The sequence below is a fragment of the Physella acuta genome, unplaced genomic scaffold (assembly GCF_028476545.2).
Source record: "Physella acuta isolate Inbredline_101_S28 unplaced genomic scaffold, ASM2847654v3 ptg001337l, whole genome shotgun sequence".
In the NCBI taxonomy this organism is placed as follows: domain Eukaryota; kingdom Metazoa; phylum Mollusca; class Gastropoda; family Physidae; genus Physella; species Physella acuta.
Window position 1 is genome coordinate 30742 of NW_026732852.1, and position 26355 is coordinate 57096.

Sequence of the window (26355 nt, forward strand, 5' to 3'; positions counted from 1 at the left end):
CTGGAATGGTATGGCAGTGACTACAACAAACGATGGAAATGAAATGACATAAACTGACAAATGACATTGACATGTAAAAGCAGTAAACCTATTCGCCTTTGTTCCTATGAGGACTGGAAAATATAGAAGACAGGTTGCCGAGGGTAACCAGAAAAACTGACGCCGCCAGGAAGGTGGGCAGGCGGTATAAAGATTCCATCCCATACAGGAGAGTCACTGTGGCCAGGACGAAGTACAACCAGCCAATCATAATGTTCTGGGACCTGGAGACAAAATAGCTACCACAGTTACAAGACTTCAGATTCAGCTAAAAAAAAGGACAGGTATTTGTTACTGTTTCAAGTGCACCCAGTTGCATGAAAAAATGGCTATTAATAATAGGAAGGTTAAGTAAAGCTGGCCATCTAGTTGTTGCTGTCCCTTACCCAAAAGCTGTTGGGTGAGTTTTATGACGCTGTGTAGCTGGGACAAATAAACTATCACAAATTCAACTCACGCACCACTAAAACAGGGTGGAATGTAAGGAATCCATTAATTAATAAAGTTCATGATTTGACCCCAATTGAATCAATACTCCCCTGTAGAACACTGTCCCTTACATTAAAAGATACCAAATTTAAAAAATAAATTGTGTTCCTTGACTTACCCAGTGAGAGAAAAATTTGAAGACAACAAAATGACAGTCAGACAGACGCAGACCACCAAAGCAGGGAGCTGGGATGGGTCAGGGCTAAGTTGGGGCGGGATTAATTGGCTGCTGAAAACAGAGAAGGCATTATCAAATAAATTAGATACCAAATTATACCAACTATATTTGGATACAACATTACAAAAAAAAAATAACTGCATTTAACTTTATAAAAAGAGGAACTGAATACAACTTCACAAAAACTAAAGGGATAAAATACTTCAAAGATAATTTCAACATTGTAAACACTAATAGGATATATTTGAAATTCTCCAATGGGATACATTTGAAACACTACAATATAATACATTAAAAATATGTTACAAAGTGGTAGAGATTGAAATGCAACAATGGAATACATTTGAAATGCTCCATATAGATAATAAGATGCAACATTTGAAACACTACAATATGATACATCATTTGTAAAGCTACATATAAATGCGACAGATGAAACTCTTCAAACATACACCAGCAGCTCTGGCCCAACCTACCTGATGCAGCGTTTGAGCCAGACAATGAAAGAGCCCAGGTTGAGCAGGGTCTGCAGGTTGACCAGCAACATCAGGTGGAAGAACATGAGCAGCTTCTGGTGTGTGTCTTGTGTGTCCATCTTGCTGGCCACAGTGTACAACAGCTGTAAGACCTGGGGGAAACATTTTATACAGTCACAGGCAAGTTAAAAACACAGTGTTGTAGGAACAAAACAAATCATGTTTAGATCTAACTGGGGAAACATTTTATACAGTCACAGGCAAGTTAAAAACATAGAGTAGTAGGAACAAAACAAATCATATTTAGATCTAACTGGGGAAACATTTTATACAGTCACAGGCAAGTTAAAAACATAGAGTAGTAGGAACAAAACAAATCATGTTGAGATCTAACTATGGAAACATTTTATACAGTCACAGGCAAGTTAAAAACACAGAGTTGTAGGAACAAAACAAATCATGTTGAGATCTAACTATGGAAACATTTTATACAGTCACAGGCAAGTTAAAAACACAGAGTTGTGGGAACAAAACAAATCATGTTGAGATCTAACTGGGGGAACATTTTATACAGTCACAGGCAAGTTAAAAACACAGAGTTGTGGGAACAAAACAAATCATGTTTAGATCTGACTGGGGGAACATTTTATACAATCACAGGCAAGTTAAAAACACAGAGTAGTAGGAACAAAACAAATCATGTTTAGATCTAACGGGGGAAACAAGATCAAGTATTTCATAAGTGTGTGGTGATATCTAGAGATGTAACTTCAAAGCTCCAAAGTTTTAACACTAAACTTAACTTAAGATCAAACACTTTTGGTTAACTAAAGATTAAACACTAAACTTAGCAAAAGACTTAACTAAAGGTTAAACAATAAACTTAATCATAGATTTAAATTAACACTAAACTTAACCAAACGTTTAACATTAAACTTAACCAAACATTTTAGCACTAAACCAATGATATAAAACAAAATGTAACCAATGATTTGAAAATAAAGCTAATCAAACACCTACCCTGAGAGTGAGTAAAGCTGAGAAAATAAAAAGACCCAAAGTTCCGCACCAGAAAGTGGACAAGATGGCCGCTACACTGACCAGCAGCTGTAGGTAACTGGCTTGTCTTGAGACAAATCCTGGAACTCTGGAACACACAAATTAATTAGGGTAAGTCCTGTGGTGAGTCCTATCTTTAGTTCTATCTTCAAGATTTAGAGGTGAAGCATTGAACAATTTTACTTATACAAAAACTGCATTAACATTTGTAATCAACTTTTTCCTTTGAAAATTTAACATGAAAAGGAAGACCAGTTTTATTTATGCGCACAACATCTGGCTAAGTAATGTTAAATATAGTAGGGCTAAAGGTTAAGTTACAGTTTGAAGCAGGTAGCTAAAGGTTAAGTAATTACCTGAATCAGTAGGCTAAAGTTAACTGACTATCTTAACCGGCTAACCCTACTTACATGGCACAGCACCTGGCTAAGTAACCTAACACACGCAGCAGCTGGTACACCAGCGCTGTCTGTATGTACGAGGCCAGGTATGCAGTGACGTACAAGAGAGCAGGCAGGAGAGAGAAGTAGACCCCATCTTGACTGAGTGAGACGCTGTCATCTTCAACCGCCAGCAGTTTCCCCACCAACTTTTTAATGATACCAACACTGGGAAACAGAAAAGGGGAAATAAAAATTTGATTGTGCTATACTACAGTCAAACTTTTTATACTGCTAAAAACAATGTCAGAGAAAAGTTGGATTGTGCTATACTACAGTTTTACATTTTATACTGCTAAAAAATTTCAAATTCATGTCAGGAAGGTTCCATACCTGAGTAAATATCTAATTACAATAACTGTAGGTACAATGTAATAAGGTCTGCTGTATATGAACAGCCAATCTGATGGACTAGTTGTTTTTATGTTGATAACTGAAACATTTGAAAAGAACTTTTGTTAGAAAAACAATTTAACTAATGAATTTAGGTTTAAAATAAAATGAATCTACAAGTAAAAAAGCCCACAAACATCCCTATCATGTATCAACCTGCCCTAAGGCTACATTTCCCATCACTAGGCCAGTTTACTAACTACTAAATTTTAATCACTTGCTTTCTATTATGACATTGCAACTACATCACATGATTCTACTTCTATTACCACCACCACACCATGTACTAAACTGTCACATTAACTCTACCACACCATGTACTAAACACAACCACCACCACACCATGTACTAAACACAACCACCACCACACCATGTACTAAACACAACCACCACCACATCATGTACTAAACACAACCACATTACCACCACCACCACACCATGTACTAAACACAACCACCACCACACCATGTACTAAACACAACCACCACCACACCATGTACTAAACACAACCACCACCACACCATGTACTAAACACAACCACCACCACATCATGTACTAAACACAACCACATTACCACCACCACCACACCATGTACTAAACACAACCACCACCACACCATGTACTAAACACAACCACCACCACATCATGTACTAAACACAACCACATTACCACCACCACCACACCATGTACTAAACACAACCACCACCACATCATGTACTAAACACAACCACATTATCACCACCACACCATGTACTAAACACAACCACATTATCACCACCACACCATTACTACCTATGCTAATGAAACCTTATATTTTTTAACCGCCAACCACACACACAATCCATAAAATATTTCTTAAGTTTCTAAGCTGTAAATAGACTCTTCCAACCTTGACCTTTTCCTTGTGTTATGAGTACACCCTTGAAAGACATGAAGAGGACAGCCACAAAGTAGGCAGGCAAGAGAACAGCATAGAAGCGAACAGCCTGTTGACAGTTTGTATGCACAAATACATACTAATTAGTTTCTTAAAATACTTAAAATATTTTTAAATAAAATACTTAAAAAAAACTTTTTAAAAAACCACGTTTTTCTTGTGGACTAAAAAGTAGAAAATAACTATTTACATACATTTGATGACAAAAAACGTGGGTACGTTCACCATCAAATTTCTCGACCCACGTTTTTTGTCATCAAATGTATGTAAATAGTTATTTTCTACTTTTTAGTCCACAAGAAAAACGTGGTTTTTTAAAAAGTTTTTTTTAAGTATTTTATTTTCTCCTTTTTAGTCCGTTGCTACACATGAAAAACGTGGTTTTTAAAAAAAGTTTTTTATATAGTTTATTTTCTACTTTATCCAATGACTTGATTAAGTATGACTTGACTAAGTGTTTATAAATACACGGACTAAAAATCTTGAGCGACCAGGATTCGAACCTGGGTTGTCGCGGCCACAACGCGAAGTACTAACCACTATACGATCACGGCCAGCGCGCTCACATCGATTGGGGCCGAAGTAACTGTGTCAATAGGCCTTCAGTCTTGTCGGTATCTTTAGAAATCATGTCCTCAATTTTATGGTCCTTAGGGCGTAATTAAATTAAGCTAATTACGGTCTCTAATTGCTAGTTTTTATGATTGCATCTGAAATTGTTAGGCGAAAGTAGCCTGCATGCCAAATTTCAGATCTATAGAGCAATCAGAAGTGGGCTAATTTTCGATGTCAATTTTGACAACAAACAAACACACGCGAAGCTGAGTTAATAAAAACGTGTTAAAATGTAATGTTAATAAAAAAAGATTTTTTAGCAGCATTTTTAGAAAGTTTGTCATTTTTTCCTATTAAAACACTTACAATAATGTATATGTCAAATGCTGGACCAAAAATGGTCAAGCCCAACAAAAAAACACTAAAGCTATTGTTTAAGTCACTATAGATGGTCTGGAACACAGCTATTAACACTAGAAACTTGACCAAAAGCTGACCTGGCCTAAAACTTCTGGGGTTGAGATGACCAACCGGAGCTTGTAGTGGCAATATGGGTGCAGGAACATCTCCAGGTGCGGCTCAGAGCTGTCCAGCCTCCAGTCGTAGCCAGCTGGACGTGCTGTCTGTACACGGATGGACAAGCTGGCTTCTTTACCATAGCTGGGGACATTTGCATCATCTTTTGTTTACAGTGGTGTGTTAAGACAAGTTTAAGGTTTTTTACCACAGCTATCTTACACGGATGGACAAGCTGGCTTCTTTACCATAGCTGGGGACATTTGCATCATCTTTTGTTTACAGTGGTGTGTTAAGACAAGTTTTAGGTTTTTTACCACAGCTATCTTACACGGATGGACAAGCTGGCTTCTTTACCATAGCTGGGGACATTTACATCATCTTTTGTTGACAGTGGTGTGTTACAGATATGTTTTAGGTTTTTTTACCAGTTACCCCAAGGCTGGGGACATTTACATCATCTCTTGTTTACAGTGGTGTGATACAGACAAGTTTTACCTTTTACAACATAAATGGGAAAATTTACAACCTTTTGTTTTCAGAGAACTGCTAGTACTTCCTCATACAGTTTTTACACATGCGACATGTATACTATACACGTTTAGAAAAAAAACTGCACCATAAGTTAATTTTATCAGAACTTGTATAGAGGGACCTACTTACTTATTGCGAAGTTTTTTCTATACTTGTATAGTATACATGTCGCAGGTGTAAACACGGTGTCAGACACATACAGATAACTAATTTTAAGTTACTACCACAGATACTGTGTAGTGACATCATGAACAAGGCACCCTACCTGGCAAACGAATAAACTTCCTCATGACTCCAGGGGATGTTCAGTCTTAAGACACTGCCCTCGTACGGTTCTGAAAGTCATATCACTCTGTTAATCTACAAGTTTCAATTTTTACTTATCAGAAAACATTGTCTTTAAATTTAATTCAATTTTTATTTTTGAAATGTAGGGGTGGGGGGGGGGGGGGGGGCGCCTGTATTCACATATGTATAGAGATACTTTTAAGATGACATTGTTTAAAGTAGCTTTTTTAGCATTATTGTAATATGACAATATTACTGTAAAAGAGTTTGAAATCTTATTTTGTTTAGTCATCCTTAATTTTGCTACAGCTACAAAATTTTCAAAGCGTCTAAACTTGCATTAGCTGATTTAGAATAACATGTAATGTGGTACGTCTATACACATATTCCCTCTGATCTTTCATACATGTTCCAGTTACCTGCGCTGTGCTTGCGACACTTGTGAGGTGTCACATACACCTTGTAGGCGTTGGTAGGGAGGGACAGGCCAGCGAGGTGGAGGCTGTAGAAGGTGGAGGCGTTGTTCATCCTTAACAGGGCAGCGCCATCTGTGGCTGAGATGGGGTAGGAGATGATGGTGTCGTATGTGTTGGGCATCTGGTACACCAGGTGGCGCTCATTGCTGTCATACTGGTCAACCAAAATATTCACCTGTGCATGTTCAAAAACAGATATCAACATATAGATGTGAAGTGAAAAAAAAAGTACAATATAATTTTGTAGATCATAATAATCTCTTATTTTTTTAGGCCATTACCATTTTCTCCCCTGCATTGGCCAAGATTAAAATATAAGAACTGTTGGTACTCTCAATGTCCTTGTGCATGACTCGAACATACTGAAAGAAGAAAAAGGTTAAGTAGTTCAGCTCTTCAAAATAATACTGTTAGAAAGGATGCTTGATTTTATCATTTCTATAAAAAAAAATCTCTAAATTACATTTTAAAATGGTAATTTTTTGGAGTTCATAAAGTTAGATGAAAAGAAATGTTTGTGTTTTATTGTTAGGCCAATGTTGTTTTCTTTATTTAATTTTAATTTCATGTTCCCCTACTCTCCAGTGCATGTTTATAAAAAAATGTGTTGTCTACTATGACAAACTGACCTTAGAATTAGCATAGTTTGGCGGCAGAAATCTTGTGGCGGTTGATAAATTGGTACAGGACGTGCTGAAGAAATGTGTATCACACGTTTATTTTAAGTCTACTTTAAATTTTATAGAATGTCAATTTTTAACTGATAAACTAGACTCCTTAGATAAAGTAGGGTGTCACTCACCATTTTTCCTGTCCTTGTGGGATGTTACAGTAACAAACCCAGTGCGAGCTAGTCTGTTGAGAGATAGTAGCATATGTCAAATACAGGCACACATTTCTCTTGCTCTCTTGTATAAACAATAACTTGCAGAACAAATCATATTTAACAACCCAGGTGTTTATGTGATCATGCATAATTTACCTTTTTCACCTTCATTTTTACTTTCTCGTATACAGACTATAGAGAAAGTATTGTAACAAAAACCATAGGTCCTTCATCACATCCGGGATATAGAGGACTTATTTTAATCGGGGAAAAATTATAAATCCAGATTTATCAAAATTTTGGCGTTTTATGCGTAAAGGAGTTGGGAAAACTGGATTATCCAATTCTGTTTGTGTGTGTGTGTATAAACATGATAACTTGAGTACCGTTACAGCTAGGTTGATGAAATTTCATTTATAAGTATTGTATCAAATCTGTAGATCTGTATCAATTTTTCAGCGATTTCCGATAACCAGAAGTGGAACTTATTCTACTTTCAATTTTTCAAAAGCCTATAACTTGAGGAATATTTCAGATAGATAAATGAAATTGCACATGTAAGTAAAAAATCTAATTCACTGCTTTCTGTCAAATTTTGAGAAACTTCCATTGACCAGAAGTGGTAATTTACGCAATTTCCGATTTCTCAAGAAATGCATGTGAATTTATAAAGTACTAATAATATTCCGCACTATTATACACATTTTGTTTGGCATTCACTTGGTGCGCAATTCTTTTATCTACGAGATTCTATTCTATTATAAAAAGTTTAAATAATTAAAAATGGATTAAAATATTGTCTCTATCCCGAGTTGCCATCCCCTATAGTGTTATATAAGAATATTCGAGAAAGTTTAGGGGAGATCACTCCCAATTTATTTATTACTCAATCAACCTATCAGCTATTTGTGCAACACCAGCAAATGAATCCTCAATCTCAGCATTTGGTTAACTTTTATTGTAAACTATTACACATGTTCAATGTTTTGTAAGTTGTAACTACAAAATAGTGCCAACTTACCAAATTACTCATGACAAGAATGGAATCTTTTCCTTCCTCCAAGACAAATGGAATAGCAAAGTAGGTTGTTGTAGTCATCTAGAGTTGAATATATACCAGATGCAAGAATTAAACTTCTAGAACCAACAACAAACTACACTCTATATCTATTGAATTTTGCTGTCTAAATCAGGGGTCTCCAAACTACGGCCTGCGGGCCGGATGCGGCCCGCGAGGTCCTCTTATCCGGCCTGCGGAGATCTTTTTGTCCACGGAAAAAGTGTTTGTTGGTGATGGCTGAGGAACTTTGCCCAGAAAAATCAAAGACATGCCTGGAAAAAACTGACCCCCGAACTGAAATTTGATACTTAATGACTGAAAAGTTTGGAGACCCCTGGTCTAAATTATGAGAAGAGTGGCATTGCAAATTTTGTGAAGGTATTATCAGTAGATTATACGACAGTGAAAAAAGTAGCATGCTCATGGAAATTTATCAATGATATAAATAGAAGGTGCCGTAGAGTGCTGATGTAGGCAAACAAAAATAAATTTACCCTACTAGCAGAATATTTCCACAACCTTTCATCTTTGACCTCCCACTTGACCTTGGGGTCAAGAATGATGTTATCATTAGGTGTCAGGTAGTCAGTGAGACCATTATTGTCCAGGAAGTGATGTTTGAAGACTTTCATCCTGAGATCCGCATCATGGGATATCTGTTCACATAATTGTCTAAGTTCATTACATCAAGTATTTTTACCTACATGTGAAGTATTACTGATTTTGTTTATTATAAAAAAAAATTTACCTGCAAAGTTCTCTTGTCTACAAGATCAAACATGGCTCGTTTAGTTAACAAAACAACTTGACGACACCTGAAAGATCAAACATGGCTTGTTTAGTTAACAAAACAACTTGACGACACCTGAAAGATCAAACATGGCTCGTTTAGTTAACAAAACAACTTGACGACACCTGAAAGATCAAACATGGCTCGTTTAGTTAACAAAACACCTAGACGGTATCTAAAAGATCAAATATAAAGAGCAAAAAAACACTAGAAAAGACTGATTACAAACCAAACAGCACATAGGTGATCAGTAGAGACCCAAGCCTTTGGAACTGCATTTGTCTGGAGAAAAAAATTAATCCTGTTTCAATAATAAAGTCTAGACACACTAAATTGGTTGAACAGTTTGACTAATGTAATGATAGATGAAAATAGCAAAAAAAAAAGTCAAGATAATATAATATAATTGACTGGGAAACAATCTATATACTACTAAAAGTCAAGTTTGTTTACATGTTTGAATATTTATTTGTTTTTTTGTTTGTTTGTTTGTTTGCCTGATCAAGTATCCTGATATGTTCGGCTCTATCTGGAAAGCTGTAAAATAGTATGTAGGTAGAGAATAATTTTTTAATGCAGACAGACTGTTAATCACAAATTTATTTAAAGACGTTAATTAATTTATTGATTTATTCATTGTTAAATTAACCGTATTTTTTAAAAAATGTTAATACTTTGAATAAACTTTGTGGGGATAGTGACGTCCCTTGATAGTGACGTCAGAGCTTTTTGTTGACTCTTTAGTACAATAAAATGGCGGCGCGTCTATCGAAGAAAATTGTGTTCCCATTCCAAAGTTTAACGCGTTCTAAATCTAATTTTCTGTCGGTCATAACTTTAACAATACGTCCGTTTGCTGTATTTATTACGTTCCAACACTTATATCAATTTTCAACTGTCTTTTTTCATTTAGTTTTACAATAAATTTCTCTAGATCTATATCTAAAGATCACCTGTCGAAGGAAATTTATGAATCTAGCCTAGATCTAGATCACTAAACTCAATGTAAATTCTAAATCTAGACTTAATGTAAATTCTACATCTAGAATCTATTTCAGGCCTTAATACATCTAGAATCTATTTCAGGCCTTAATTATTTTATATAAATCTTTGTTTGGCTAATTTAAGATAAAATTTAATTTGAAAGTTACTACTTCTAGACTAGATGCTCGAAATCAAGTTGCATCAAAGTATAGTATAAAAATTCATTTGTGACGTCAGGAGTAAATAGCTAAGTTTGTAGCGTAGTCCGCTCTCATGCGAGTGGTACAGGTTCTAGACCAATATGTCAATGATATTTTTTTTTAATTTTTTTTTTTTTTAGATGTTAATGATAAAAAATGATTTTTTTTTTTCAATTTTTTTTTTTTTAGATGTTAATGATAAAGTTGCCTATCTGAACTTGGCAGGATACAGGGCAGGTGAAGTAGAGTTCATCTGTTTCTTTGTCCTAACCATATGAAAGGATAGTGTGGTCAGAGACATGCTCGGCTGGAATCGTTTTTTAAACGATAAAAACATGTTGTCTGAGACTTGGCGGGACACTGGGCAGGTGAAGTAGAGTTGAGTAGGTCACATGTGACGTCAGTATATGAAGGGATAGTCCGAAATCGGTGTTTTCGGTGTTTTTAAAAGATAAGAAACATATTTTTGAATGTGGGCTCTGTTTTTGTGACGATAAGTGACACTGCAGTAGCGTAGCGAGGAGGGGGGGGGGGGCGGGTGGGGAGGCGGGGGGGGGGGGGGGGGGGAAGGGGAGGCGGGGGGGGGGGGGGGAAGGGGAGGCGGGGGGGGGGTGGGAGGGGAGGCGGAGGGAGTGAAGGCGGGGGGACGTATGTTGGGGCGCCAAAATGGTTTGGAAAAATAAATTGAAAGGTTGAGGGGGGTTCAAATCGAAAGTTTGAGTGGGGGGGGGGAGGGGGTGCACATCAAAAGTTTGAGGGGGGGGGGGGGTTGAAAATCGAAATCTTGGGGGGGGGGGGGTTAAAATCGAAAAGTTTGTCCCCGGGCGCCGGGAAGGCTCGCTATGCCTCTGAGTGACAGACGTGATGTTTTTTGATGGATGACCCCCGAAACCCACAGTTATCCAAGGGATGACGGGTATTCTAGTTACTAATAAAATATCTCTATGACTGAAAAAGATAGTTTTTCAAAAATAGTTAGATAATCAGCTTACCAGAACACTCAATGATCTATTAGGTGAAACAATCTGTTAAAACAAAAACAAGAGTAAGTCTTAAAAAATAGTTTTTTCTCTATAACATTTAAGGGGTGGTTTAAAATTTATCAAACAGTGTGAAATGTTTTAACCAACAGAACCACATATATTCAGCAGGCAATGTTTGCTGTTCAAACTATTGACGACAGTAGATGGCTTTTGGTTATAAATAAGAATAGGTATACATATATATATGAGGGGGGATGGTGTGGTCAAGTGGTAGTGTTAGACTGCTAACCCGAAAATTTTGAGTTTGGATCCAGGGCTCAAATATAATATATAGGACGTCCCTGAGTCCACCCCGCTCTGATGGGTACCTGACTTAAGTTAGGGGAAACAAAGGCGCCTGGGCATAGTGCTGACCACACTATCCCCTTGTAATGTATGCCAAGGTCATTGAAACAGATGAACTCTACTTCATCTGCCCCATGTGACTTGCACACTAACAGGAATAGATGATGATATACATGTGAATGTATCTGAAAGGTATGATAGGAGCCTGCAGATAGTAGTTACACAAGAAAGAGATTATCAGTGTACCCAATGAATTTAACTTACACCATCCAGCCTGCAGATAGATCTAGTAGTTACACAATAAAGAGATTATCAGTGTACCCCATGAATTTAAATTACACCATCCAGCCTGCAGATAGATCTAGTAGTTACACAAGAAAGAGCTTATCAGTGTACCCAATGAATAAAGAGATTATCAGTGTACCCAATGTATAAAGAGCGTATCAGTGTACCCAATGTATAAAGAGCGTATCAGTGTACCCAATGAATAAAGAGCTTATGAGTTTACCCAATGAATAAAAAGATTATCAGTGTACCCAATGTATAAAGAGCGTATCAGTGTACCCAATGTATAAAGAGCGTATCAGTGTACCCAATGAATAAAGAGCTTATGAGTGTACCCAATGAATAAAGAGATTATCAGTGTACCCAATGAATAAAGAGCTTATGAGTGTACCCAATGAATAAAGAGATTATCAGTGTACCCAATGAATAAAGAGCTTATGAGTGTACCCAATGAATAAAGAGATTATCAGTGTACCCAATGAATAAAGAGCTTATGAGTGTACCCAATGAATAAAGAGATTATCAGTGTACCCAATGAATAAAGAGCTTATGAGTGTACCCAATGAATAAAGAGATTATCAGTGTACCCAATGAATAAAGAGCTTATGAGTGTACCCAATGAATAAAGAGATTATCAGTGTACCCAATGTATAAAGAGCTTGTGAGTGTCCCAATGAATTTAACTTACACCATCCAACCTAGTGAGATCATAGCGGACCTGGATGTCCCTGTAGCCCCCACCTGTACTGACCACTGTAACATGTTGCAGGCTTGAAGAGTGCTGCCTCCAGTGCTGGTTCACTTCTTTGTAAAACTGCTGCAGTTGGGGATCAAGGGAAGCAACTAAAACAACACATTTTGTTGATTAAAATATTCTGTAAATTTTTTTTTACCCAAGCAGAAACAAATTCTACTAAAATTAGAATTTTATTGAAACAGTTTAACAAGTTTGTTACATGACATATATTATTTATATAGCATTTGTTTACATCTGTTGACTGTATATTTCATATTAAAATGAGGAGATGTAATTTTGATAACTGTCAACCATTTTTTAATGTAAACCAAGTAAGATTTAGTAAGTAAAGTTCCCTTTCAAACCTGACGGTCTATAGGGCAAGTGAAGTAGAGTTCACTTGTTTCTGTGACCTCGGCATTTGAAGAGATAGTGTGGTCAGCACTATGCACAGCCGCCTTTACTTTTCCTAACGTGAGTTAGGTACCCATCAGAGTTGGGTGAACTCAGGGACGGTCTACTGACTTGAACCCGGATTCGAACTCGAGACTTACGGTTTAGCAGTTCAGCTCTCTACCGCTAGACCACTCCGTCCCCAATTATGATTTAGCTGTTATCTAAATCTTTTAGTGTGAACCTATCAGGTTTTCATCATAAGCTTAAAAGAATTTAGCTGTAACCTTTTGCAAACATACTGTTAGCTGTAATCTTATATGTGATTATTTTTTTGTGAAATAAAATTAGGGGGTTCAATATTTGGTGTGAACCTGGCATAAACCTACCAGGTTTTTGGTGTGGAGTAGCTTGAGTAACTATTGTGTTCACCAGCTGTGGGTCAAATTCAGGAAGTGTAAACAATGCTCTGGCTATCAAACCACCCTGTAGAGATCAGGTCAAACTCGTTCAATTCACTATATTTGATTTAGATGGTGTTTTTTTTTTTAAAGATAATCATGTATCATAAAATTGGATGATGTGTATTTGTTAAAGAATTAACTTAATATGAAAAGGAAAAACTTTTTTATATCTGCTAATTGGATTCACATCAGACTAAAAAAAAAGTCTTGCCATAACAATGAGGAAAACTACTAATGAAATTTGTTGTCAACAGAAAATAAAATGTAAAGCTCTCTGTGTTATTTAGATCCAAAAAATTATGGTTCAACTACATCTTTCCTTTAGCACAGAAATGGTTTAAAATGGATAGATTATTAAAAATAACATCAAAAATAAATACAAGCTTTTTCTATAATTAATTATTTTAACATCTTACTTAAATATTTCATTCATCTATTTTTCTTAAAACTTTTATTGAAACTTATATTTTGAGTATAAGGTAACTCACCATTGAATGGCCCACTAACACAACAGAGTCTGGCTTATGTTGGTTCGTATTGTACAGGGACAAAATCTTTTTTAAGCACAGATGGACAAACTCTGAAAATAAAAAAGTTGATCAACTATTATTTCCTTTACTGTAAATGACAAATTTGTTTCATTTTAGAACTCCAGTACCATATGCAGATGAGTAGTATGTCTTAACATCAAATTCTAAGTACAAAAACAGATGGCAATATATACTTTTTTGTGTTATAATGAGGCTTCACAAAAAAGAATAACAGTTTCTCACATACAATATATACGATAATTATATAGAAATCTAATAAAAGATTTAGAAAGTAGCTTTTCTAGTAATTTGTTACGTTTTGCAATGAATTGTCTGAAATTTTGGTAGAAGCATTTTGCTCATTTCTGAAGGCTTATTAAAATATTTAGTTATTGAAACAAATAAATAGGCAGAACAGAGAAGGAGATTTGCCATGTGGGGTCATAAACACAAACCATGACAAAAAGTCACAGGACATGCACCATCCTGCTAACATGACAATGAGAGAAAATAGTTCAGTTTAATATCTATCCAATACCTAATATTTTAACAGAAAAATACCTGTTTGCTTCCTGAGAACACCACCATAAAGTGCAGACAACTCCTTTAAGAAAAAAAAAGTTAAAGGATTTTATTATTAAGAATTTTAAATGACAGCTTTTGAAATAGCAAGATCCAGAGATAAGGTTTATTATTTTTAAAAATAAAAGTAAATGCATCTATGTGATTCTTAATAGCTTACTGAACATAAAGTACTGATATTTTATACTTCTAATTATTTAATTTAAAAAAAATTATCTATTGAAAAGCAATCTGTTTATAAAATTGTCTTATTTATTCCATATTCAACAGACTATCATACCTCATCAAAGTCCACAACGAAGTAGTTAAAATGTACATTGGTCTTTTCAGACATCCTGAGGGCCACAGACCCAAGTGAGCGGACTGAGATAAAAAATATTAAAATTGTAACTTACATTTACATCAATTTTGAATAGCAAAAAATGACACAGAGCCATGCCTTTTACTCACTTACCTGCCAAATAGGTAATAAAAGTATAAAGCACTAAAAGAAATTACGTACACTTATTTCTTGATGAATACAACATAAATTATTACCCTGTTTGTGGCTGCCTGCATTTCCAGGGATAAACAGAACAGGGATGCCTTTAAGGTTTAGATTCCTGTAAAAAAAAACCCAATGTTTTATAACTTTTAAAATAAATTTAAAAATTAGTTTAGAAAAGTGATTAAATTAAAATTTGTGTATAAAGACATTACATATTACTGTAAAATTTCACTTTACCTTATAGTATTAGCATAGTGCCTGTAAATAAAATTTTAAAAATCTATTATCATTACCAATCTATTATCATTTATCAAAAATATAGAACCTAATGTAAAAGCAGTTAACCCAAATAATGAGGCCACTGTGAATCAAAATAAAGCTTTAAAACATGAAATTGCTTTTGAAATTAAAATTACAAGTATTATTTTTTATCCCTTCAGCCATTGCTACAGCTACATAATGCATTTTCACACCCCAATGCAAAACACAAATATTAACAAGCACTGGACAATATCAAAGTTAACAGAAAATTAGTTAAATTTAATAAGCAGCCTTAAATTTGATCTTACCCTTCTCCATAAATAAATAATCTGTATGTTGGAAACTCCTTTACTGACCCATCAAGTTTTATTTCCTGTAAAAAAAAATCGTGATATAGTTATTGATCTATATTGCATTTAAAAAAAAAAGTCTATGTCAACAATATCTCCATATTTATTATTTCAGCTTTATTGACCTGTAAATATTGATCAATAAACATGAAGCAACATGACAGAGCAGAAAGCACAACAGCTATCACAAAAAAAAGTTATGGCTTCGGAAATTATGTCAGTCCTGGTGTTTTGTTTTTTCTTTACAGCTTAACCTTAACTTAAATGAAAAACATGCATAAAAAGTTGCATTAATTTTTTTTAAAAGCACTCATATTTCTGATAAGTAAATAATGGTTAGGGCTGGCTAGGGTTTAGTTGAGTTAAAGTTAGGGCAGGGTTATTGTGAGCATGTAAATTTAATAGATCTAGAATAATTAAGATTCTAGAATTAAATGGGTAAATGCAAAGTACAAAGAGAGAAAAACTTCTAGAGTTTAGTAAATGTACTATAAATTGCTGAAATTTAATTTTATATTGTGTGAGACATAGGCCTATATATTTATATTAGCATATTATACTTTATAGTATATGACTAGCAGTGTGTATGATTTAAATAATTAGTTAATTCCTATATCATGTCTTAATTGACCTTTGGAGAGGAATGAAAACATGCCTCTAAACTTAATGCTTGGAGTTTGAGGGGAGGGTTACCACACAAATGGCATTTCAAATGCGGCTTTTTACTTTCAGTAAGACTTTCTTAAATCTTTGTTCATCATGAATCATCATGTTTCATAATTGATTTCTTATCTAATATCTGTCTTCGTTGCGTGTGTGTCTATGACTACTAGATCTAATCTTCAGAACTAAGTCTTAGTACTTGGGGCCTACTTATAGACTTATAAGTTTAGTTAGTTTAGTTGTAACTTGTTAGTTTTGTAAAGTTTAGTAACAGTTTCAGAGTTAAGAACATTTGTTAGTAGTTGTTAGGAATTGTTTGAATAGTAGTATTAGTTACTATATCTAGATCTAGTAGCTAGACTAGTAGCAGTAGTAAACTAGTCTAGTAGATCTAGATTCTAGATCTAGAATAGTAGAAGTAGCCGCCTAACTAAAACTTGTCTTGCAACTTTCTTCTATTTATATTTTATATTTTATAACCATACGAGCTGACCCGCGACGTAGCATACGGCGGTATTTAGTTGTTTTATTTCCTTTTTTCATATTTTGTGAATTCAACACTACCTATGATGCGACTGAAAATATTTTGGTTTAATAAACTTTCAGTAGCGAGTGAAGGACAATTAATAATCCTCTTTCCACTCCTCTTCCCCCTCCACTGTGAAAGTAAAGCAGCCATCTGTGACGACAGTTTAACAGATGACAATGAAAAGGTCCAGCAGAACGTGTTATTACCTCCCATTAGTTTCAAATTGTTTAAAAACTACATTATCTGCCCCTATCTATTAGTTAGCTGTCACTAATTTGACCTGATAGTCAATAAGTCATAGACTGGTGGGGGTGGTAGCAATATGGTCTGTTGAGCTTACTTCTTGGCTTGGTGGTGTCTCGCAAAGTCCCAATGATTGAATGACGAATGAGGAAGAGAATACATCTAGATTCTAGGCCTAGGTAGATTATTTTAATTTTATTTGTAACTACACTCACACTGTCTCACACTGCTGTGTAAATTAGTAAATTAGTAAATTGGCTTAGTTTACTAGTGTGCTAGCTATTAATATTATATTATATTGATACATTTTTAATTTTAAAAAATCATTCTGAAGTGAAATTCTCATCAAAATCTAATGCCGACTACTGACTACTACTCTGACTAGTGACTACTGACTACTCAGTGACTAGATCTAGAAGATCTACCAAGCAAGTACCACAACAATCATCATCATCCAATGCTTCTCAACTCACAGTACTCACCTCACACTCACTCACACTGGCAACTCTAGCTTCTAGATCTAGATATCTAAATCTAGTTCTAGATCTAGGATCTAGATCTAAAACATTTTTTTTTACCTGATATTTTGGATACTCATACATGTATGTCATTTCACATCCATTTGTTTCGAAATTTGTTAACACATCATAAAATCCATAAGCAGCAATACTTAGAACTAATATTGAGATACTCATCGGTATGGAGGCTGCCATCTTTCTCAAAAGTTTGTCTGAAGGCGGAACAAAAGATCTCAAAGACATTTTTTTTTCATTCAGCTCAGCTTTTATCTTTTTCAAATATTTATTTTGTTGAAAAATAGCCTAAACATCTTTGTATTATAAAAAAAAATTACTAACATCAAAGCCTGATCGTGGCATAAATGACGTCACTAATGTGAAGGATGATGGAGAGCTTTGTCTTTTGTGACGATATGATTTTGATTTGATATAGACTATAGAGACGAGTCTAGATCTAGATCTAGATCTAGAGATCTAGATCTTAAATCTAGGGCTCTACTCTAGGGGGATGATAACTTTGTATGTGAATGTTTTATTTAGAAATTGAATTACTTTAAATTTGAGCGTATGCACTCAAACTAGGTTAAGTCATTTTAGTTTGGGTGGGGGTGCCTAGTTTGAATTTTCATGTTGGTATGTTAGTATGTTTTATTAAAATTTAAATTGTTTTCCTTATTTAATGTAATAGAAACATTTCATTAAACGGGGCGGGGGATGGGGCGCCAATTTTAAAGTTCGTCCCCTAACGCAAAATATCATAGCTACATCTCTGCCTTCCTATTTTAGTCGGCGAAAAAGTGCGCTCCCCCCCCCCCCCCCAACTAGGAAAAGCTGTTAAGCGGTTTTTGTCGGTCACTGTTTCTTAGGGTATTTGTTTTGCAGTTACACAGTCAAGATAGAAAACAGTTAAATCAGTATGTAAAGGCTCGTAGCTGTTAAATTTCTTGACTTTATCTGTTAATAATTCAAAACTGCAACTAAAATCATTTTAGTAAAATGAGCTCTTTTAATTTTTTTCCCAACCCAATTTGGCGCCCCTATGATGGACATATGTACCCCCTCCCCCCCCCCCCCTCGCTGCGCCTCTGCAACAAATCTAGATATATGTCTACATCTCTAAATATTAAATGTCTATATCTAGGTCAATAAAAAATGTATGATTTTTTTAAACTTGTTTATTTTGTTTTTCTGTAATTTCCAGTAGTTAGTAGAATCTTCTTTAAAAGTGTAAACAGTTAAAATGGCGTCTGATGCAGAAAAGTACGATGCAGCTCTGTTAGGAATTTTACAAAACGAAGGCAAAGTGGCCCCTTTTCTCGATGTTATTTTAGGATTTCTTTATAGAAGGTAAAATAGACACTATCTAGATCTAGATCTCTTAGAGTCTAGATATCTTAAAAAAAACTTCCATTTGTGGGATGATTTTAGATACCGATGTCCCATTGTCCGGTAAAAATATTTGGTAATCTATCGTTTTGGGTACGTAAAATCGCCCGCGGCTATTTATGTACGAAAACGTTACCTCATTGTCAAGGCTTTAATAGAAGTATATTGTCATACTTTTGTGTCAAATATTATAGATAAATGAATAATAAACCTAAATCAATGGCTAAATATATCGATATAGGCCAGAAATTAACTTTAAACAGCAGTGTCTGAGAGCAAGATTTGCTATATAATATATAAACAGCAGCCATTTGTAAAATAGTGGCTTCCCCCTGAATCTGGCGCTAAAAGCTTATAAAAATAAAACTTAGACAAGATGGCTGCTATAGTAAATGAGCATGGTTGCATCTGTTGGAAACATCGCTAGTCTTCATTTATTACTGAACAGTTTTAATTCAATTGTTTAAAAACAGGTACATAAATGAAACAAGGAAACATTTTTGTATTTTTCAAAACATAAATCCTCCTCAAAATGTGAAATAATTATTAAAATGCAAGGAGTCACCTGTTTTTCACATTACTAGTCGCGGGCGATTTTACGTACCTAAAACGATAGATTACCAAATATTTTAATATTTTATTTTGTTGCCGATTCTGGGGATTCACGTTTACCTCCAGTTGAGCGTATTATTAGTATTTTATTATACCTAAAACGATAGATTACCCTAGAATCTAGCCTTTACTATACGCCACGCTAAGATTTCTAAAATGGAGTTTTACCCCACCAGACTGCAGACCTGGGACCACCATCAAATAAATTTTTTGTTATGTACCCAACTGAGAAAAGCCTAAAAATTAAAAATTATTCGAAAAGCCCATTAAATAATTTAGAAATCATACACGGTGTTAGTGTTATTAAAATGGGGCCTAAATAATTGTAAATAAAAAAATATGGTTATAAAAATGTTACTGTTTGATTTTACCTTAAAAAAACCTTGATACGATACAGTTTTACTTTGTAGGCCTATATTATATATAATTATATATTATCTGACTATATCTGACTATATCAAGTTATCCTTCATTTCTCATTATGTTTATAAAATATAATGGCATGGTTGAGTGGTAGAGTACATATGATAGTTAATAATTACTAGATCTATTGTGAAATAGTAAGTTCAGTTTTGATGTAGGCCTATAAATTAAGTTTATGGGTTTGAAACTGTACAACAACCCTGAGTCCACCCAACTTAAAATAGTACCTGGTTTTGTGCTCAAGAAAATAGTTGAACTCATTCTAATTTGCTCATGGGTGTACTGAGATTTTATTTTGCACTACTGATAATGTAAAAGTTAGTTTGCAATGTTATTTAGGCATAATGGGTTAGAAGTATGATTTATTTTTGGTGGTAAAGCTAACCAAAAATACTGTTCATGGTAGTTTTCTTTCAAATTCTTTTTAGAACTGATTTTTTTCGCATAATGAAGGCCGACACAGATAGCTTAGGTTTTCCACCTGGTATTGCTTTCAAGCTGTTGGAAAATGTAAGAAAATATTTTTTTAAAATATTTAGTGCTTGTAAACTTAAGTCTTAGTAATAGGAATACAAAATTGAAAATGTATACAATTTTCTTTATTTCATGGTGTTGTAAAATATTAAGATATTTTTGTTTTAAGAAAGGTATTATTTATGTATGACCTACAGATTTTTAAAAAGTATGAGTCTTTGGCAGCAAAAGACTCCAAGAGGGCTGAGCAAGTGAAGAAATCAAGAGAAATTCAAGCAGCCAGTGCCACTGAAAACAGTCAGCCTGTACAGATGGATATTACAGAGGACGCCAATGTACCACCTCTGGGTAAGAATTTTTTTTCTCTCCAGTCCCGGTGTTTTTAAGAACTATTTTGTAATTTTTTAAATAACATTTTCATGATTTATTACTATGCTGCTTAACATTTTGGTTGAAAATTTTATATATCTTAGAGGCAAAAAATGATCAAAAAGTTACTAAATCTCAATCAGAAGGAGAAGTTAAGGGAGGGGTGAGTGGAATAGAAGAAACACATTCAGCAGAGCGACTTGAAGATTGTGTTGAAGAAAAGGAAAAGGAGGACCCTGAATTAGCCAGGTATGCGTTAAAACAATGATATAAAAAAAAACTGGTACTAACTAAAAGTTTGGGGCGGTACCCACTGTTGTAAGTAATGTAATTTTACCCCATCAAACAAACATGTCCCTCTAAAGTGACCAGAATTCTGACATAAGCAAGATTTCCTCCAAACTTGAAGTATTTTTTAAACTCCCTCCCCTCCGTTGAAGCACATTCAAAGCTAGAAACGGCATTTACACTACAGACAACCTCTGATAAATAAATAATTAGTGTCAGAAATAAACAAAAAATTGTAGAGTTATTCTCACAAGTAATGCAGTAAGTGTTAAGTTTACAATAAGTAAATATTAAAGTTAATTGCTTTAATAAAATTCTGTATATAGGCAGCGCAGAGAACTCCAAGCTAATCCACTGACTTACAATGGTGCGGAATATGATGCATATTTTTGGTCTCAAACCATTACAGAGGCTGATGTCAGGGTCAAAGTAAGAACCTTACAGTAATAGCTGAACCATATTTTTATTACTTTAGTTATTGACACTGTAATGGGTATATTTTACTTTTATAAAAAATAACCTTTGCACTCTTTGTTATTTTATCTCAAAAAAATTAAAGATGCTTCTATAAGTATTCAATAGAAATAATAAAATGAGTTACAGAGAATTATGTATATTCTATGTGACAGGTTCCTAAGTCAGTAGTGAAAGGCAGACAAGTGAAAGTGGAAATCCAAAAGAAACACATAACAGTAAAAAAATTAGAGCAAGATGGAACATGGTCAGATCTGGTAAACGATGATCTCAGTTGGGAAATTAATATGGAAGATTCTATGTGGACTCTAAACCCAGGAGAATATGTCCATGTAAGTGTTATCCTTTTTTAAAGCCATAATACCTGTCCCTTGTACCATATTTAACTTATAGCATCACAATTTTTAAACAGCACTATTAACTTTATACTAGTTTCTTTATAATTTGAACAGTTTGTAATTTTAAGTGCATTTTACATTATTTCTGATTAAACTAAATGTCAGTATATATTTTGATGTTATTTTACTTATAATTTATAATCAACCTTTTTAAGAAGTAACTATTTAGAATCTGGTCAACATTGTTATAATAAATATACAATTAAACTATACTATAATACAATTATTCATTGTATTAAATTAATTGGTTTAGTTGTGTAAATATTTTTGATTATATAGTCAGAAATTTCTCCTGTATTGTAAGAATATATATATATAACAATTTTATTTAACTTGCTTATCATTAAGAGTAATATAATATCATTCTAGATTAATTTAGAGAAAAGACAAGAGCGATGGTGGGAGAATGTATTTGTGGGCGAACCAAAAATAAACACCCAAAAAATTGATTGCAGTCGACCAATGACAGACTTAGATGACGAAGCACAGGCAAAAATTGAGGAGATGATGTACAACCAGCGGCAGAAACAACTGGGACTACCACAGTCCCATGAGACTGTAAGTATTGTGGATTTAACTAGAACACTAGAACAGAATTTACTATACCTGCTAAAGCGTTAAGTAAGCTTTTTTCAATTGTAGTCACAGATAGGAGAAAAATGAACTTACATGTTTGTATTAATATTTCTACTAAAACTTCTACCCACTAAGTAATGCGTAAACAACACTTTTAAATACTTTATGTATAATAATTTTTGGTTTTATGTATATGGTATTTAAAAATAGCCTGCTCGTTGGTTAATAAAAATATTTCCAATTCTTCAGTTTTATGGCATAACTAAATGTATTTAAGTAGATACTATTAATTACTTTTTTAAAACAAATAACTCATTTAAATGTATACATTTCACAACATAATGTGTGGATCTCCCCCACCCCTCTATTATTTCATTAATGGATGACCACTATATCTAAGATTTTCTTTTATTTGCTTTTAGAAAACACAGGAAGTACTTAGAAAGGCCTGGGATGCTGAAGGCTCTCCATTTAAAGGCCAACCCTTTGACCCAAGTCGTTTTAATGTAGACCCTAATGGAATTATTAATTTTAAAGATACATGATTCAGTTTTTATTTTTAAATGAATTCCAGAACTTTGTACATTCACTGATTTAGCTCTTCATTACGCTATAAATCACAGCTATGCATATTCACCCAGCTGATTGAAATAAAAGATTTTTAAAATCTTGGCTTTTTGTACTATTTGGACATTTTTATTTTATGAGTATTAGTTACTGCTGAGATGCCCAGGACTCATGCACTTTTTAAGTGAAAGAAACATTTCATTGAGATGTTTTATTATACAGGGGATGCAAAATTTCAGGAATCTTTTAAAGTGGTGCCTAATTGGATACGGGAAAAAGAACCCAAAACACACTTGCTTTATGATGGTAGCATTGGCACTGTACAGGACGGTGTTGTCAAATGGTAGAGCATTTGTCTGTTATATCTGGCTCTAGACTCCATCATGTTGTCTGAAAATTATGTGTTGTCTGGCATCTTATGTGATTGGCTCCTCAGTCTGTGCTTGCTAGTTTTCTCAGTTTATTAAGTAGTTTTATTCCTTTAGTTTGGGTTTTTTATTTTTTCCAGTCATGTAAAATACACCTACGCAAGCAGGATAGTAATTTTTTATAGCACAGAGTTGTCTGGGGTTGGCTTTATTGTGGTTGGATGTGAGATTTGTTTTCTGTGTTAATAGACAAGCCCGTTTTAGTCAATTTGTTCAACTTCATGAAGCCAGAATCCCAACATTATCTTCAGTGCTGATTAGTTAAAAGTCATCCGTGTACATACTGCATTTTACTCTTGATAATGTCATTTATATGGAAATATGGGGGGGCAAGACTACTCCGAGTGGGCTTCAAATATTATATGTTACTGTAAATCAGGGGTCTCCAAACTTTTCAGCCTGAGGGCCACATTAAATATCAAATAACAGTTCGGGCGCCGAATCAAAACATTGATTTAGTTTTTAATTAATTATTTAATATTATTTTATTCAGTTATTATTTAATAACACATTGCTACAATACACATGAAAGCATGTCATTGTATTAGTAGAATGGTAGAATTGTTTCATGGATGACAGAAATTTCTGGCTTTAGATTTGATGTCTCTAACATCAACAGTGACCTGAGATTATCATCGGACAAGTTTGTTCTCAAATGGTTCTTCACATATTTCATTCTTGAAGTTTGCTCACACAGGTATGTTGCTCAAAAAATTTAAAGGTAGATCTACCTTGATGGAAAAGTTTTGGCATTAGGAAAGTCTTCTTTGGTATAAAACCCATCAGTTCTTTGAACGTGCCCCTTAAGAGGTCATTTGCTTGCAACTCAATGACCTCCAGCTGAGTTCAACATCTGGCTACATTTGCTTCTCACTTCTCCTACCTTTGAATCCAAGTCACAAAAAAATCGCTGCTAAAACTGCAATTAAAGGTCTTTGATGATCTTGCATGCAAATGACATGGGAAACTCAGCTGTTACTTCAGGCATGAAGACCTTGCACTGTTGAAAGTGAGTCCAGTTGTTGGTCTGTACTTATTCCAAAAACAAGACAAGTTTGGATCTTAAGGCCTTTAGGTGGGTGAATATTAACAGAAACCAGATTTTCCTATCCTTGTAGTTTTAGAAAATTTAAATGACTAGTTATGTCTTCAACTTCAACAAAGGCCAATTTCCATACCCACTATTCATCAGGCATTAATGGCTGTGGCTTGCCTTTACTTTTCCAGGAAGTCACCTGTTTCCTTTAGTTACTTAAATACTCTGTCCCACAACTGCCATCTTACTGCTGTGTAATAATATGGTCAATCTTGTGATGATGACATCATTGATGTGACTGGATCTCTCAACATGTCACTGAACTATCTATGATATTGATAGAGCCCACATGATCTTATTAAATTCACCAGCTTCACCACAGGATTCAGTACACTGCTTGTATCCACATATTTAGCAGACAAAGCTTGCTGGTTAATAATACAGTGCAGGACCGTTGGTTGTAGAATTAGAATGTTTTTCTCATTACACATCTGCTTCACGCCTCAGCCTACAACCCCCCCCCCCCCTCAAAATTGCAGTTGAAATTTTCTTAAAACATCGATGTTTTCCAAAATCTTGGCTGGACTCAAAATAGGGTATTTTAGTCAATTCCTATTGCAATTTATTAAAACAGTTTTCTAAAACGCGAAATTCGTTTTCTAACATGCATAAGTGTGACCTCGCACCATCTGAACCTCCCCTCACACCGTCACAAAATTACGGACTCCCTCCCCCCTGTGAGTGTGACGTCATTTATGGACCAACCTTTAGTCCAGCCCATGTTACATCAGTAAAAAAAATGTCAATTGAATATATCGTCTCCGGTAACTGTGCCATACATGTTATATAGGGAAGCCAGCTCTAGTGTTATGTACACGTCTTCATCCACACAAGCAGTTGAGAGGTGGAACATCTGTCTAGCAACTCATCCATTGCAATTGAAAAACTTGTTAGCATTTTTCGCTATTTGTTGAGTCACAAATGGCTGCAACGCAGCAGGCAAATGTATTTGCAACCAAAGCTACTTTTTCAAATTGCCTTGACTATTCTGGGTTAAGTTCCTCAGCCACCTCCATCAAACTTTTAGCAATCATGTTTTGCGCTGCAGTGGAAGTTTGTAAAGCATAACGAACTACTGTTTTAATTCGGTAAAAACATCTAAGAAGAGGCTGATCTTGCAGAAAGACATTATTTCCATAATTTTTTCCGTAGGTAAAATTATCTCGGGCCTCCATATTCTGGCAGTAGTTTGGAGACTCCTGCTGTATAACATCCTTGAGTCTACCCAGCTCGTTGGTGGCTGGGCATAGTGTTGACCAAGAGTCCCTCCCAGTATCAATTGTATTTTAAAATACAAACATTAAAATTAAAGGCAGAACACTGTACCTTGTAGTTCATTACACTATTCCTCTATGAGTTCACCTACACTTCAAGGCCAAAAAGGTATTTTTAAAAAAAAATATTTAACGTGGGGCTGGTGGTGCAGCCGCATTGTAATTAGTTGACCATGATTGATAATTACTAGCGTGATAGCCAAATCTTCACAAAAACCTGGCTAAAAGGTGGGGCAAGTAGTAATCAAGTGACACCTTTAATCTAATATTAGAAAAAAACAGGTCTGAATGAAGTGCAAGTTATATGTTTAACAAAATGGACCACAGGAACAACAAACTTAAAAAAAATGTTACACCACAAACAAAAACCCAACACTTGCA

General features: G+C 34.7%; 2 protein-coding genes across 3 annotated transcripts; one reads left to right on the top strand and one right to left on the bottom strand.

The window, feature by feature from the left end:
• Positions 1-88: 88 nt before the first annotated feature.
• LOC131958570 (GPI inositol-deacylase) lies at positions 89-17817 on the bottom strand. The gene is made up of 27 exons (XM_059323667.1): positions 17670-17817; positions 15615-15679; positions 15283-15303; positions 15096-15160; positions 14839-14921; positions 14538-14580; positions 13935-14026; positions 13372-13468; positions 12542-12696; positions 11233-11265; positions 9286-9338; positions 9015-9081; positions 8761-8922; positions 8228-8305; positions 7183-7235; positions 7010-7073; positions 6662-6742; positions 6324-6555; positions 5882-5951; positions 5064-5226; positions 3964-4060; positions 3015-3114; positions 2652-2849; positions 2203-2329; positions 1183-1334; positions 647-757; positions 89-263 (listed from the first exon to the last, which is right to left on the bottom strand). Exons 1-27 carry the CDS (start codon positions 17802-17804, stop codon positions 89-91), a joined length of 2772 nt encoding a protein of 923 aa, XP_059179650.1. The 5' UTR covers positions 17805-17817.
• Positions 17818-18829: 1012 nt separating this feature from the next.
• LOC131958569 (nudC domain-containing protein 3) lies at positions 18830-23281 on the top strand. 2 transcript variants are annotated; one of them, XM_059323665.1, is made up of 8 exons: positions 18830-18956; positions 20459-20540; positions 20702-20852; positions 20978-21122; positions 21488-21590; positions 21791-21967; positions 22403-22591; positions 23032-23281. In XM_059323665.1, exons 1-8 carry the CDS (start codon positions 18850-18852, stop codon positions 23152-23154), a joined length of 1077 nt encoding a protein of 358 aa, XP_059179648.1. In that variant the 5' UTR covers positions 18830-18849; the 3' UTR covers positions 23155-23281. The 2 variants fall into 2 exon arrangements, with proteins under 2 accessions (XP_059179648.1, XP_059179649.1); XM_059323666.1 differs by having other exon boundaries at positions 21017-21122.
• The last annotated feature ends 3074 nt before the right edge of the window (positions 23282-26355 follow it).